The sequence below is a fragment of the Gavia stellata genome, chromosome 16, assembly GCF_030936135.1.
Source record: "Gavia stellata isolate bGavSte3 chromosome 16, bGavSte3.hap2, whole genome shotgun sequence".
Lineage (NCBI taxonomy): Eukaryota > Metazoa > Chordata > Aves > Gaviiformes > Gaviidae > Gavia > Gavia stellata.
This window is the reverse complement of record NC_082609.1, coordinates 21671105-21688106: the sequence shown is the minus strand read 5'-3', so window position 1 is coordinate 21688106 and position 17002 is coordinate 21671105. Positions and strand designations below refer to the sequence as shown.

Here is a 17002-nt window from a genome sequence, read left to right as displayed (position 1 = left end):
TACCTCTGAGACATGAGCATGGAGGAGATCGATAGGTCCTTCTGCACGCAACCTCTTCGAATGCCTTGGAGATCAAACAAGAGCTGCGTTAGCATCTTGAGCCAGGAACAACGCAAGTGTCCGTGCGCTGTTCCACTTTGCTATTCTGATTAGAGTCAGCAGGGCCTTGGGGAGTCTTCTGGCACCATGTGCCAGCTTGCAGTCCTCCTTCACCGAGCGCTAAGGAGATTCTAGCACCTCGGCACCCTCGGCCTTTCCAATACCAGCTATCAGAAAACAGAATTTTAGAGTGTTCTTCTTCACTACCTGCCACCACCCTGTAATCAGCTTCCTGGAGTGGATTTCATTGTTTGCAGCTGTCCGCAAGCATAGGAGATCCTTCCTGTAGATGTTACCCCTGGCACTCTGGAGCAAAAAGAGCAGCTGGGTTCTACAAATGATTTCTTCTCCTGAAGTGGCTCATGCTTGATTTGTTACATATATTGCCTAAATTGGCAGCTGGCCTTTTATTATTATTTTTTAATAGGCTTCCCAGAAACGTGTTCATCCTGGTCTTTTAAACTCTGGGGAACAAACTGTTTGCCTGTGAACCCACCTCCTCCATCCCTTTTCAAGACATTTCAGCTAGATCTTGGACAACCCGTTTTCTTCACCAGGGAAGAGCTCAGAACGGACTTGGAGCTGTTCCAGAAATTGTGTCTTTTTTGGATTGTGTGCTTGCATACTTTTGTCCTTAATTGAAAGTAAATTCTACACATGCTAGTGTCAAAGGAAACCTGAACATGATACAATCTGGGCTGTTATCCTGACTCTGCAAACAGACCACCTGGAAGTTAGATGGGGGAAGTGTGATCTGCCTCAGATATTCTGCAAATTTTCGGCACAAACCCAGGAAACGGCTTAGCCACACACATACAGAATTGACTCAACAGCCCTAGTAAATTAAAGAGCCCCAGGCTTTTGTTGACAGGAAGAATTTCTCGACCCTTCTCCAGACCATTTTGCTCAGAGAGGCCTTACAAGTTGGACTGGTTTCTCACCATAACTGTAGGGAAGTGGTGAGTTTGAGCAGGGCAAATTCCAGTGCCTGCAGAAGGGATGCACACAAGCAAGTCTCAAGGACTTGAGCTGGGCAGGGCCACAGAAGAGTGGTGACTGGTTTGTTGTGTCCAGCTGAACGTAGCACTTGGGATGGCTAGCAGCCTCTGGTCTTGGGTCTACCTCGGTCCTGGAGCCCACTGGGTTCTTGGCACAACTTAGAGCAGTTTGAGGCTGCTCTAATCTTTTATTGCTGGGTGCCATGTGTCACGGGGTTGTGCTAGCATGTGTATCACAGCAGAAATACTCTTTCCGAGTTAGGTCTTGGCACACATTATCTACAGTTGGGGTCTTCCCAGCCAAACGAAGAAACAAAGCCAAGTCTCATCGCTGCACAGTCCTTCTCTGCCCACTTAAATGCGCTTCGTGACTCTTTTGTGTGGTTGATGTAGTCAAAGTGGCTGGTACCCCGGGCCAGGATCTTCCTAAATTGCGTGGGATCAGAAGACTTAAAGAGCTTTATAGAGCGACAACCCCCTATCATGTTGGACTGGTTGTGCTTGCAAGAGTCGGGCTGAAGCATTTACAAATGCTGACAGATAAACAGACTCTCTGGGTTTGGGCTGACAGCATTGCATTACATGAGAGAGTGAGGTCAGAGGCCTGGAGGACCTCAGACAAAAAGTGAAAGTCAAGGATAGAATAAAAACCAAAACAAAGCAAAAGAGAAAAGATCAATTCATTTTTACACTAGTTGATGTATGCAAATCACCAGTTTACAAAATTACATGTTCACTTCCTAAAAGCCCATTTGCTTACCTCCTCCATGTATATGGTTTCCTGCGGATTTTCCCAGGAAAGGGGAAAGATAATTCTGAAGGGTTAGCCACACTGCCAACTCCCCTGTGCTTTTCCAGAGTACCATTCAAAGGGGGTGAACATCAGGCTGATCTTGTACGGATGTGGTCCTCCTTGCAGCACAGCTTGCTCAGCTCCCCTGTGGTGTCAGGAGCTATGCCATCCCTCTCAATGACTACTGATTTGGTCAGCACAAGTTGCACATTGCACAACCACGTCACTTTGCCATGGATATATGAGCAGTTCTGTGGGGAGGTGTTGCAACGTCCGTGGAAATGAAGAGCCCACAGTGTTGAGCTAGGGGTGAAAATCTCCACATCCTCTTCCAAATCTCCTGAACCAGCCAGGACTCACTCATTGGGTTTTGCATGCTGTTTATCTTGGGTGATGAGATCAGGTACCTTTTTGGGTTCAAGTGGCCCCTCTATGTATCCTGTTCAACGCGTCCTTTTTAATGCATGTATTACTATAGCAGACTTTTGAGAACCATCAGAGTGTGGAAGCTGATCCTGCAACAGCGCGCTCGGTGAAGACAACAGCGCAGATCCTGCTGAGCTCCCACAGCTCAGTCGGAGCTGCGCTGTTGTCTCCACTGAGCCCAGAAGTTGTGTCCCTGCAGTTTGGACTCTACTATACAGCAAACATGCCTTGATTAGCTGCTCTGGATAAGGCCTCTGCATTTATTCTGGTTCCTTTCTTTTCTTCCCATCAGCGATTTTGTGGAGTCCAGCCTTTTATGGCTCTCCAGAGCCTGATCATCTGGGACTGGTCAGGGGACAATGACAGAACTGTCTTCTTTTTCAGCCCTTCGCACAAATAAGCAACATGCTTGAAACATTTGTCCATTTGCTTATATCAGTGCATTGTGTCCTTCTGCTACAGCTTCTCCTTATCCCGTTATTTTGAAGCACCTGCTTGTTCACATTCTTCTGTAACATGGATTGCATTATGAGAGCTACCAAATTTGGCATACTTTAATTAAGAACTGAGGAAGCAAAGGAAATGTGCCAACCCTTGCAAGATTTAGATCAACAGCCGGGCAGAAAAAGTTTTGCTTCCAGCAGGAACATTATGATAATGATGTTATTAATTAATAGTAGCAAATAATGATTAACAATAATTATTGCTTTGCCCTGATACAGACCAAAAGTTCAAAGTTTCTCAGTTTTCATAAATAAGTGGTCTGCAGACAACATAGAAGTGGGTCATTCAAGCCATTTTGGTTTGTATTTTTTGAGATGCTTTATTTGGCTGAACATCTTCCTGCATTTTTTTTACCATGTAAATATTTAACTGCAATTCATCCTGAACCCAAGAGCAGAACTTTGTGGATATTTTCAAAATAGGGTTAAAAAAAAGTCTGAAGGAATTGGTCAAAACTGAAAGAATTGGACATTTTCCAGCACAACAGAATCTGAACAGAAAATCCCCGACCAGTTTTATCGATGGCATTTGCAAGTAGCAAATTTTCAGATGTGGCAATTTTTTTTAATTTTTGTGCACCTGGTTAGGTACAGAGGGATGGAGTTAAGCAAGGGCAGTCTTGGGTGTTCTCCACACAGGCTAGAGAGGGGACAAGGTGCTGTCTGCAAGAGGTTGGTGCAGCCTTGTACTTCCCCAAGACCGTTCCTACAGCCACAGCTTTTGTCCACTTCCCTTGGCCTTTGAGGAGGGACATGTTGGGCCTCCGTGACACCAGTGAGTGGACCAGGAAGTCTAAAGGTAATATTGGCAGGAATAGTCCACCATCTATGTAGTCCCTGCAAGAGCTTTCAAAAGGAGGAGGGACTCCGTTTTGCTGGGATAGCCAGCCAAAACCTCTTGACTAGGGTCAAATGTGCAGGAAGAAGGATGCCATGATGAAAGACCATCTCATGGCTCTCAACCTTAGTGAGCCTTAACTTTCAGGTAGGTCCCTCAGGCCATATGCTTGGCCACTGAAGAAGAGCTGCCCAGAAGCCCTTACCACAGGCAGTAGATTCTGGAAGCAGAAGGGGTGCTTTCCATTGCTCTTCCTGTCCAGGCTGGGAGACTGGTGTGCCATGCACGCTGGAAATTTCTTTCCTAGAAGTCACATCTGGAGCCACAGTAATAAATAACAAATAATCTTTACAAGCCTAGAAGTATGAGACAGCAAAAAAAAAAAAAAAACCAAAAAGGAACCGTGAGCACTGCGTGCTTTCAAAGGTCTCCTGGTCACTGTCACTTGCAGCAGCCTTGCTTATGAGGAATCAGGACCCAGGGACACCAGAGCGGCACACGTGTCTTGACAGCTTGTGTGCTAGCTTGGGAGGTGTCAGAAGGTGCTCATGTTCATGAGGGCTTCTTTTCTGTCACTTCTCAGTGCTGATTCACTAGTAACTAAAGATGAAAAGCCTGAGCTGTCCTAGACACAGAGAAGACAGTTATCTACTGCCTTCTGTCTAGAAAGCTCTTCTCCCCACCCACGCTAGGCTGACTGCAGAGATCTGAAGATGGGCTGTATGGTAGCTGTCATGGCATCAAAGCTTCTTTGACACTTTTCTGTTTTGCTTTTTCACTTCTCACCAATTTCTTCCTCTGGGTTTTTATTTCCTTCCACCAGTTTTCAGGTAATTTTCAGTCTTTCCTTAATAGCATGCAGCTTCAGTCACACTGAAGTTCCAGCCTTGGCTGACCTCTTGCGGATGTGCATCTGAGACAGTTTTAGCTCCTTTCAGACAAAGTCCCCCTTTTTGAGGTGGGTAGGACATTTGCTTCATTCAGCAGCACCCTTGAGGCCCTTTGGTGTGCTCACAACATACATGAAATCTCAGATCCCAGACAAATGGGCAGCATGTTGCAAGCTAAACTGGATACCCTTGAAGACTCTCTGAATAAGTTCATGACTCTATCCGTGGTGATGAATAAACTTCAAAAAGGATTGGGAAGACACCTTCTATTTTGGATGCCTTGTTCAAACCCCAGTGAAATCTCTTAAAGGTTTCTCCAAAGTCATGCTTCCCTAGGGCTGTCCTTGTGAGTCCGCATCACCCAGCTGCCTCAGGTTTGTGCTCTTTGATTGCCAGCAGCGCATCTTCTTCACTCCGCTTCCCAGCACCAGCTTCCTCTGCCTCATCACGGGGAAGGTCAACAGGCCTCATGTCTGATGGTAACCCCTTGGGCTGGGCTTTCATTTGGAACTCACTGTGCTCCCTGGTATTGAAACGACGTTACTGGTATGTCTCCCTTTCTTGTGCTCCAAGATGAACGTCCAAGAATGAGCAAAGAGGGTGAATTTTTCGAAGATATTTGCCTGACCAGGGAGTCAAATTTCCAGTTTCAAAAGTGACTTGGATACTAAGAAACTTAAGTCTATGACTAGCAACTTCAGTGAAGCCTCATGCAGAGCCATGCCCTTAAGTTCTTCTCGAGCAGTTCGGGGTACTCAAGTATCCCAGCACACTCCCACAGGGCGGTGTTAGCACAGGTCCAAAAAACCAGATGCTGTGTAGCACAGAAAACAGGTTTGGTCATGGGCAGTGAGGGTGCACCAGCTTTTTTGCTCAGTGCAGACCTACCAAAACTGCAGTGAAAACCAGCAAGAAATCAAGTGCCAAAAGCACATCAGTCATGCAGGGCCTGGAAGCTTTCTTCTGTGAGAGGGACAGCAGGTGAAATGTTCCCTGGACATGGGGCACCCTACCTTGGAGAACTGGGAAATGCATTCTTTAGGGGAAAGATGGACAGGTTTGGAGCTGTGGAGGTGTTGAGGTGGAGGAGGACAGTGGATGGGATGGAGAGATTATGCAGCCTTTCATTGGCTATACCTTCTCCTTGGATCATGCTGGATTCAGAGATGTATGTGCAGGTCCCCTGTAGGAATCCAGCATCCAGCATTGAGGCTCAGGCTACCTCTGGAGTGCCAGCAGGTTGTCCCACAGGCGGATGGCCTCCTTTAGGAGCCTGTGGTGTATCAGTGTGTCAGCAAACACCTCAGCCTTCTCCCCGGGAGTGTTAACGCAGGTCTCCAGGCAGAGATTAGAGGTCTATGCACTGGGGAAATGGTACCAGCCATGTCCATTGCCACAGCTGGGAGATCTTTACACCTTGTCCTGCCTTGTGCCCAGCCACCTGGTGCCTCGTCAAGTCCTTCCCCAGACCTCAGCTGAATCTCACCTCTCCCATTTGGAGAGGAGCCCTCCAGCTCAGAGGAGTCCGTATCCTTGCAGGCCTGCCAGATGGGCAGGTGTACCCTTGGTCTGTACAGCTGGTGCGGCTGCTGAGAGCCCCAGCGCTCCCTCACGTATCGTGATTCCCACCTGCTGGCTCGGATCAGTGTATGTCCATGATGAGGGAGAACTACTAAAAATCAAGGTTTTCTAGTCATAATGAATAGGGAAGACTTCTCTAATTTCTACCTGTTCCCCTCAGGGGAACTAAATAGTTGCTGAAAAAACCTGTCTGTGTTCCCTTAAGCAAGTAGAGAGAAGTAGGAATTCATCTCCCTTTTTGACTTTTTTATTGCCACTGGAGTTGCATATCTGTAACGTGCCATCTAAACATAAATCTCTCAAGAACAACAAATGTTGCCATAGCCCTTAAGCAACAGCACAGAACTAATTGCCAACAAGCTTTGGAACTAAAAAGCTTTGGTCATATTAAACATCAAAGCCATCCCTTCCTCATCCCCTTCACTGTGTCCCCAGACTGGGAGCAGGCGTTAGCATACCTTTGGGAGGCACGAAAAGGTCAGATCTGCACTGCCCACGCAGTGAGTGCGTGGGACCTGGACCTGGATCGGGACCTGGACCTGCCTCACTCCACCCCACCATATGTGCAGGTTGGGACCAGTCATCTGACGCTGCACCGAGGATGCTTCGGCCACTTGCTGTCCTTCGCAGTGGACCAGCAGGGAGCTGAGCCATTGACGTCAGGCTCGGGCCTCTGGTCCGTGTCCTTTTTGCTAGGGTGTCTTTCCATCCCTTCCTTGTTGACCAGCTGGGGCCTGCCGAACACTGAGGGACAGTGCGATCTTGTGGGTGGCAGCTGAGAACAAGGACGGTCTGACATGTACAAGATGCAGAGGCTGCAGCCCTGCTTACCCCGGGAAGTTGGAAAACAGATGTTAAGATGCTAGCTATAATGATAAAACCCTCTTAAGCTCAGAGGAGGGAGAGGTCGGTTGGGGAGGGAGGCAGGGAGCTGTGGGACAGGCAGGTAAGAGCTGGGACTTCAAGAAAGCTAGGCATAACTTTGAGGCACTCTCCAAGGAGGCCAGAAGAAAAGATGTGAAGTGGGGGAGAGAGATAAGCGCCTGGGGAAGAAGCGTTTGACCACCCACAGCTGAGGCCCCATCGCTTCCCAGGTTCACACGCAGATGCGGCAGGTCACAATGCAGAGTGTGGGGGTGCTGCTGCATCCTGCGTGGTTCAGCAGCTCCCACTGTACCCCTGCCCATGTCCCCATGCTCCCCAAACCTGGCTCAGCATGGGAGCTGCTCTGGGGAGCTTACTCATGAGCTGGTGCACATGCCTGGTGGCTCTCGTCCGCAGGGAACCATCCCTGCCACTACAGCATCATGCTAATGTATAACTGGTGCCCCATGAGCTGGCACATCCTGGCCCATCACGTAACGTTGGCCAGGATAGCCTGAGAGAGCCCTGCAGCTGGGCAGCATGTGAGACCTTTTCGGTTCAGCTTTCTTCTCTGTCCCTTTCTCTCTGTTAACACAGAGACTCTGCACATGCTTTCTCTCTAACCACAACGTAACCCTTTTCCCTGGAACATCCTGTGGGTACTTCTGGGGTAATAACGGGAAGACGCTTGCCGTACACAATGCTGACTGTCACCTGAGCAGCTGCTCACCGCTCTGTGGTGCCTCTTGCCAGTCTTGTCTAGATAGCAGCTGAAGGAGAGCCTCTGAAAGTAGCATCCAGCCCATCTCAATCTTCCTGCCAGGCTGGTGCTTCTAGCAGGTGAGAAGGAAGGAAGGAGGCAGGCAGAAGAGGAAAGGAGGGGTTTGGCTGGCTGCTTGAAGACCCAAGCCAAAACCAGAGCTGGAATGCTGATGTTGCAGGTGCCTGGTTAAAGCAAAGTGAAGAGTAAATATGCGCGTAAAGCATTTATTTTTTCCATTCATCACAATGCACTTTTTATTTCTGACCTTAGCCTCAAGAACGGTGCCAGACATGTTCTGTGATTTCTCCCCTTTTCCCCTCCAGATGTCCAAATGGATTCTTCGGACAGAGATGTTTGGAGAAACTGCCTTTGCGATTGTACATGCCAGATCCTAAGCAAAGTATGTTTGAAGACAAAAAATGCACCACACTACTTAAAACCTCCCGGGCACAGCGGTGGATGTAGAGTGGTCTAGTCAGGGATGGCTCTTGGTGTCAGCTTTGGGCTAGGGCTTAGGGACGCAGGTAAGGGTGAAGGCTGAAAGCAGACGGATAGGAGTCGTGGAAGGGATAAGAAGGGGCCTCAGTTCGGTCTGTTTGGGTGTCATTTTGCTATCTTGTTTCTCTCTTTCTGGTTTTCTTTCTTCCGGTAGGTGTCCGATCGAATTCACAGGAGACCGGTGTCAGCATTTCGCAATGGTCAGCTTCTCCAGTATGTCTCTTTCTACTTCTCTCTCTCCCTGGTTATTGGAGCTCTGTGTCGTGTCCTTAAAGCAGGTTCTTCTGTTCTCCAAGAGCCCTCTTACTGTCTTGTGCGCTCCCAGCTCTGCTTGGCCATAAGAGGAGCTGTGATCGTGTCCAAGAGGAGAATCGGGGCTCTTGTTATCTCCCCATTTGTTAGAATGGGTTCTGCTTTCATTTCTGATTGAACTTAATGTTGCTTGCTCTTTTCATGCAAAATGCAAATAAGGCACAAGGTTATGTGGTGTGCTGTGTGAGAACAGTCTGTGTGATAAGCTGTATCTGCTAGCATTACTGTCTCAAGATGGACTATGTTGTGCAGTGCAAGAGATGTACATTTTGCCATGACTCTTGCGAGGGGGTGTGTGAGTCTCTCTGTACCAACTGAGGAAATCACAGCGAGGGCCGTAATGAATTTCCACTGAAGTGAGGTTGCGTTTCTGTTTCCAGAAGGTAAACCAAGCATCAGTCGCTGTTCAGGTGCGATGGTTGGAGGCTGGCTCGGAGTCAGATCCTGGAGCACGCCCAGAGGGCTGGAGAGGGCACAGGCGCACGCCTGGAGTCCCAGAGGTCACGCTGGTGGCTGCCACTGTCTCAGGGCTTCCCACGCCTCAGTGCCACACAGGATACTGGCTAAATCTGCTGACTGGGCATCTCAGACTATATCCCTCCCAGACACAGAGATGTTCCTGTCTCTCCTAGGGAGTTGGACAGCCTTGCATATGGGGTTGTCTCTAACTACAGTGGCCGATCTTTTAACCTTGTATTCAGTGGGTGTAAATACCCTAGAGCCCTTGCACTGCTTCCCAGTTTCAAGTTCCCAGTTCCTACAGGCTCTAGGTCTCCAGAGATGCCTCGCTTATAGACATCATTAGCTCATTTTGCTCAAAGCAGATAATTTTTCCAGGTCCATGTTCAGACAGTGTCCCAGCATCAGTGGGATCCTGGTCTGGGTAAGGACTGACCTGAGAGGAAGCGCAATGACAGCGCAGGAAATCGGCCATGGTGACTCTCTGTGTGACCCATCCTGCCTCCATGCTGGCCGTTTGGCCCACCACAAATGGTGGTTTTAAAAAGAGGGTTTTTAAAAAGAGCCACAAAAGAGGCTTTAATTAGTGGGAACCAGAGGAGAAATGCCTCTCCATGATGACTCCTTGATTGCCAGTACCCCCTCTCCCACCACTCTGTAAGAAGTCCTGCAGTCCTCATCCTGAACTGGCGATAGCAGGAGTCTCGTTAGTACACGCTAATAGCCAGCAAGTGCTCACATTGGACTCTCTTCTACAGAGTATACAGGCAAGATGCAAATGGGCTTCGTGAGGCCCTTGGGACAGCTTGGTGTTTTTACATCGCCTGTCGTTCCAAATTGGCTTCCGAAGTTGAAACCTCCATTGATTTATTCTTTCAGACTAAAACATCCAGGGAAGCTCTTTTTAAAATGACAAAACAAAATGTTCTGTTTTGATCTTTAACCTGATGCAAAAAGGTTTCCTTTCTGTTTTTAAGCCCATGGTGTCAGGGACCCCGGCTGCAGGCAGCAGTGGGGTGCTCACCCAATGAAGCTGATTTGTAGCATGTTTCATGAGGTGCCCAACAGGCTTCAACATTATTGCTACCATGCTGCAAAACCAAAACAGGGGTGAAAATTAGTTTTATGTCAGGAAAATGCCTTTTCAGAACATTAATGGCGAGAGTAAACAGCGTGGGGTTTTCCCCAGCCTGCAGAATCCAACTTTTTATGGGAATGAGATTTGTTTAAATTTTATTCATGTGTTAGAGGAACAATGCCAACTTTAAAACCAACACATACACATTTCCTTACCTGCTTTAACCACAGGATAGTAAGGTAAAAACAGCTTAACAATCCAGGTTACCTGTCTGAACTTGGATAAAAATCATCTAAGAAGATGATTCATATGTGTTTATAGCTGTTTTCACTTTCAGGTCATAGTTGGGTAATATACATAGCAGCAACACTGCAGAAAAGCATGCACTGAACTTGCTGTTCTTCTGAATATGAAAGGCTGAATAGAGTCTGGACTGTGCAAATGCTTGCTTTCTACTTTAATCAATAATTAGGGCGCAGTAGAAGTTGCTGTTGCTATATAATTCACCGAGTGCTTCATCCCATATGGGTTCTGACAGGTCAAAAGCTGAAACAGATTAAATGAGGTTCAGGCATTTCCACAAAATAGCTCTGTCCTGATTCATGTTTTGAGAACATTGCCAGCACTTGACAGGTACTTAAACAGTAAATAATGACACCTACACTGGTGTTGTTTTAAATGCATTTGGGATATTTTAGGTTTTCAGGCCTAGATAGGAGCCTTCTGATTCTTTAACATAAATATTAAATATTACAATATGACTTTTAGTAGGTATATCCCAGGGCTGAGGGAGAGTCTCTGCAGAGTGAACTAAATTTAAGATGCTGTTCTGAAAAGATATGGCAGATACTTTGCTGAATTTGGGCCAGAGATCGAGATGGTGCAGCATCCCAGCATCATGCCAGATGTTGTGTATCTTCCTTCTGGGAGCAGCTTCCTATCTCACCGGTTTAAACCCTTATTCAGATTTTGCTCAGGTAAAACTCCCCATGTTCTCTAGGAGTTCAGGCTCTCTTTTTCTATTTGACAGGTGGCTCTGGGGGTTTGTTTTTCTCTGATTGTCCGAAATACCTGTTAGACCACTGCAATTATGAAGATGAAAATCAGATGTATTTAGATAGGTTTTCTCACATGTGATGTTTCTCTATGTTACTGTTACAACCATATGACCAAGTGCCTACTGCTAGATGTTCTGGATACATACCCTACTGCTTGAAAATGAAGAGGAAATGTTAAAGGTGAAGGTTTATTCCATGTCGTGCTCACACTGTTGCTATTTTCTAACAGATTGGTACAGAGGAACTCACTGGGAATTGTATTATTGGGCTAGCTCAGAGACCTCCCAGTCTGTCCTGGCTCAGGCCTTATTTGGATGAATAGCATTTGCTTTTGGGAGGAATTTGCAATAGCAGAATTCAAGCAAGTATCTCAGCGATTGGTTCCTATCTGCTTATAAGGATTTTACATTTTATTTTGCTTGCATTGTAATGCAAATGTAATGGGAAGTGTGTTGAGATACTGGAGGGAAAAAGCGAAGCATGTTAAAAAAACCAGCTACTTATCTGAGAAAATGGATGCATAGTGCAAACAGACAACACTGCTCCAGCTTAGCAAGGTGCGACTTCTGAGCAGAGCTATGACACCTGACTGTGTCAGCTCTCTAAGTCTGCCTTTACGCTAAGACTGCATTAGTCTAAGCCACCCTGATGGTCTGTTTTCTAGCAAGGCTCATACCATAAGGACATCTAAGGCAGCATGTTTATGTTGCGCAGTGGTGGCTAGGTACGTGTAGACAGTTGGCTACCATGGGTCAGCAAACAGACAACAACCTGCCAAGCGGCAGCAACACAGATGAGGGCCTTTGAGAGATTGATGCATAGTAATCCCACATCCAGTAAAGTATGGGCAAAGTCTCACAGGGAAACTTAAAAGCTTTATCCTGTTTATCATAGGTCAGTTTTAGGACAATATGGCAGATGGCTTTCCCACATTCACCAAAACAGAAAACCTACCAGAAGAAGGAAGGAAGGAGAGATGTCAGAGCAAACAACTGCACGTTCACTGAGATTAAAGTAGTTGAAAGGTACATATCTGAGAAGAAAAAGGTGTCCTGAGTTAAGATGTGCTGACTTAAGCCTGGTTAGATCCCTTCTTGTCTGTATGAAATTTCACAGAGACCACTCAGTTGGTCTCTGTGCACGCTCCTCCATCCACGCGTAAGGAATTGGCTGATGGATCAAGGTTAGAAGATCGTGTTGTCTAGGCTTTAACTAACCTGTAAGAGGAAAGCCTTATAGAGGCTGTACAATATAACTGAGGGACATTAAAGAAATTAATTTAGACCGTAGGAGAATTAGTGGCAGTGCATAGAGAGGACAGTGATTGTCTGCATGTACTATATAGAACAGAGGAAAGCCCTGGTAGATGAGAATACAGAGAATTATTTCCATGAGTGATGAGTCATTAAATCATCTTACTAAAATGTTTTTCATATCAAGGTCTTCAAATTTCTATGTCTCCATATGATTATAGTTGCAGATATAATTAATATATATACTGCATTGTACATATGATGGTGAAGTCATATCTTCTGCTAGTTTCAGGAGCTAGATCTTGCAGTTATGATGTAACTCAATGAAACCAGAGGACTGGGAGATTCTAACTCCAAAATACGACCTAAAGCAGAAATCCTCCCTGACCCTGGCCACGGGGAATGCAATGGGCAGGCAAGGAGTAACCAGCTGTACTCGCAGTCTGAGTTCACATCATGAACTCGTCTTCTGACCCCGGTTCTTGCTGCCCCCTCTTTGCAGCAATAATGCAGCCAGACCCTCATTATTTTTTCGGTGGGCTTTTAGACGTCTGTGTTAGAGGTTTGAGTCCAAATTCATACCCCAGGCTCCCTGCATAGTCACTGCAGAGGGTTTGGCACCCAAGGATGAGCATTTGGCTAATTGAACTCCAGGATGAGATGTCTTATCCTCCAGAGGTGCTGAGGGTGATGAGTGCAAACTCATAGGTTTGGATGTCAGATGTCTCTCCTGGAGCCCTGGTACAGGTACCTGCAGAGTCACAGATCACAGGTGTCTCTGTCTGGCTATCCATGCACTAGTGAGAACAGAAGTTTAACACATCGAACTGTTGATCCACAGCCTGAATGAATCCATAGCATTAGTACCCAGGGACCATTTTGTCTTTGCAGTCAGATCTTCATCTCTGCCAGCACAGGTGGGTGAAAAGTTCAGCATTATCACAGAAGAGTCAGGAAGTCTTTCTAATATGAGAGCTTCTAGTGGGTACTGGAGACTCACCCAGTTGACAGCTATCTCCTGGGTCCAGCTTCATAGGCACAACTATGTCTTGCAGCTCTTTCCAGAAGACAGAAGCATGTCCAAAAATCATCCTTCCTTTTAAGAAACTTCTTTTTTTAAAGCTGTGCTGGCACCTGTATTTCATAGCTGTCTGTTCTACATCAGATCAAGATCTAGCTCTATCTTCTCTCTTCTACAAGAAATTTTTCAGGCATTTGTAAAACATTACTGGAAGTTTACTAATAAATTGCCAGGCTTTGGGCTGGCTGGTTGTAAAGGTTTTGTAAAAGACATTGGCACCTGTTTCACTCCTGGTGGGGCTGAGATACGGAAAGTTAAAAATCGTGAGTGGAACATTTATACCTTGCCTAAGTCTGCACATTTGGATTCTTTCCACTGGTGATTTATGGAACAATTTAGAAATTTGGGATGAAGTTTTATGTTTATCCTTGTCTCTTGTCTGTGGAATCTGAAATTTCATCTAACTTTGTTATTTATTCATCTCCCAAAATAATTGTCACTGATCTGGAGGACAAATGTCATACCATTCATCTTCTTGTTTAGTGAAACATTTTCATTTTCTACTTTGTGACCTAATTAAAGTTGAAGTCTGTAGCCTGCCTGTAAACATCCTGGAATAGAGCTGACATTCATATACAATTTAATCTAGCATATTCTCCATTTTTGCCCCACACTTCATTCTTGGTTTCTTTACAAATTGAATTTTAATTAATCATTGGAGTATTCCTACTGATCTGCTTTGGAAGCACAGAGCAGCATTTTCTGCTATCCGTTGGGAGAACAGGCTTTCTCTTCAACTTTGGGCTCCCCTAAGAGTCTGTTATTCAGGCATCAAATCCCATTTTCAAAGTGGAGAAAGACAGCTAATCTTGTTGCATGGTACTCAGTGTAGTCACCTGGAAACATGGAAGAGAAGAGCTTGAGCTGAGAAATCAGAGTCTTGCAGTCACAGGCTATCTGGTCAATTCTGCTTGCAGCAGAGGCTGATATGAAAGCGTATCCTGAGTTCCCAGCTTGTTATGTCTCCCAGGACTCCCTAAGTGTAGCCATCAAAAGTTTAGTGTGATGGGTCTGGCTCCTGATCGATTTGCTGTGTGGCAGGACATTTCCCTTGCACAGGCATTAGAGATTCCTTCCAACAACAGATGATGAGCATGGGTATTTCCAAGATGAGAACCACCATCTGTTCCAGCATCCACCACACCGTCACTGGGTGTGATCTGTGTAATGATCTCAGCAGCTTGATTCCTGCCCTATCATAACACATTTGCTGTAGATCGGATGTCTAGGTCTTCCCATCAGTTGTTCTTTCCAAGAAAATTGCTTTCATAGAGCCTTTCCAGCCAGAAAAGCATAAACTGTTTCTACTTGCAGTGTCTGTATCAGGCTCTCTGGGCTGGAAACAGAATCGCATGTTCCCACAGCGGCACACAAAACTGGCTCCAACACCGCCAGGAAGCAAAGCAGTGTAGATTTATCAGGTGAGAGGCTTCTTATTTTTCTGAGGGATGGTCCCATTCACTCTGAAGTCACCAGACTGCAGCCGGAGAAGTGTTGGTCATCACCCTGACATGTAAAAGTGACCCTTCTGACAGGTGGGTTTTGGATGCTTGCCCCTCACACTGAGGTGAAGTGTCCCCATGAGCAGAGGGACAAATGTACCACTTCAAGCTCTTCTGGGAAGGTCTAGATCTGAATTTGAGCTTCTTTGTTCACTTCACTTCAATGCACTTATTCAGCAGTAGTTCCCTACCTCTTGATTGCGATATGAAAATGCTAAGAGGAAGAATACTTCTCTTTTTTTACCTATCTGAACCCTAAAACAATATTTAGCAGCATTTTAAATTCCACAAACATTCTGCAACTTCCTTTCAATGACATCATAACCGCTGACCACTTAATTACAGGGTGATGACTACGCTGTGGTATGGCTGGGTAATTACAGGGTGTTTGTGGTTTATCACAGTAGGGTTATTCCTCTCCCCTGGACGGCAGTCCAGGTTACCCTTTGGGACCTCCTAAAGTTAACTGCATGCTAATCCACAGCAGCTTGCTAATACTCTATTGTTATGTATCTGGACTCTTGAGGCCTACCAAATTATTTTTATTGATACACTACTGGACAAGCTAAATGGCTGTGCAGTTTATGGAAAGTTTGCAGACTTTCTGTACTTGCGGATCCCACGTATTGCGCAGCCCTTAACATGAGCACAGTGTCCTCTGTCCCCAGCATCACGGGACTGTCTTGCATTGCTCCATGTTCCCCCCGGGGGAAGCCTGGACCAGGGTGCTGCAAGTATTACTCTTGTCAGTACAATTTATTATCAATAGTCTGTCTTGCTGGTCCTCAGATGTTAATTCTCCACTTTGTTTCATGCCTTGGAGCGTGCTCTGTGACCCAGAGAGCCCTCTGGGGGACCCAAGGGTGTTTGGGGGAATAATGCATGCGGTAACTAAACATCTTAATGATGTTCTTGGGCAACCTGAAGTCCATGTGAGCACAAGCCCAGTTTTCACAGCTGTTTGCTAAGGCTTTTATCCTTCTTAATCAGCCTATAAATCCACAGTTCAGTGAGAGCTATCTTGTCTTGAGGTGTTACTCCTATAAGGATATTTTAGAGTAAATGTTTTTGTCTGTTCATCTTTTAAAACAAGTAAAATACATTATAGAGAAAAACATAGTCACAAAGTCACTGCGGATCAAGTAAGTGTAGGACTTTATCTTCCGTCCGATGATGAGAAAAAAATCCACCACAAAATTTGTGACAGTGGGTTCACAGAGTACCCACCGTACTGGTAGCACCTAAGTCCAACTGAATTTTTCCTTCAGTCTGCTTCAGCCGAATGTCAGCCTTTGGGGGACTTGAGTGCAAGGTCCATGTATCGCTCGACTCCTCAGCATGCCCTGCTTTCAACAGCTGAGTGGTACCAATCTGTGTGAGGGGATCCATCCTGAATCCCATGCAGGTGTGCTGCAGCTGAGATGAATAGTGTGAAAATGAAACATTTTTGTCATCTCTTTCATATTTTTTCCCTTTTTTCCTTCCTCAACTCTCCCATGCTCGCTGCCTTTCTCTGTTGGACAGCCTTCTGTCATACATACAGTATTTAGGTATTTGAACATTTCCAAACTACTGGTCCAGTCTCCTTTGGGATCAACACAGAAGAGCCTAGGTTAGCTTTTAGGTACAAGAAATAATGTAAATACTGCAAAGCAATGCATTAAATAAGCCAGTAGATACTGTTTCCTTAACACTGATGGCTGCATGAGGACAAATGTGTTCTATCTTAAGTCCAACATTTTCAGAAAGGTTCAGCAGGCACATTTGGAATGAGATTTTCCAAAAAACATATGCCCACTTCCAATAGTCTGGGGCAGTTCAGGGTGCTCAGCCCTAGCTCCTTGCCATGACCAGGGAGCATGTGTGGAGTTCAGACAGAAGGTTGATGATGTGAGAAAAATAATATGCCCGATTCCTCAGCCTAGAGCTACCATCTCAGTGCTGTCTCACTGTAATTTATTTGCTTGGTAGCCTCTGGATATATGGCTTCTAATGGAGCTTGTCCC

The 17002-nt window shown here is 45.9% G+C and overlaps 1 protein-coding gene across 1 annotated transcript in view; it reads left to right on the top strand.

Moving 5' to 3' along the window:
* NRG2 (neuregulin 2) overlaps positions 1-17002 on the top strand; it is a 174653-nt gene that overhangs the window by 142390 nt on the left and 15261 nt on the right. The window contains exon 6 of the mRNA XM_059825416.1: positions 8408-8466. Coding sequence (XP_059681399.1) covers positions 8408-8466 — 59 coding nt within the window. The remainder of the gene's footprint in view (positions 1-8407; positions 8467-17002) is intronic.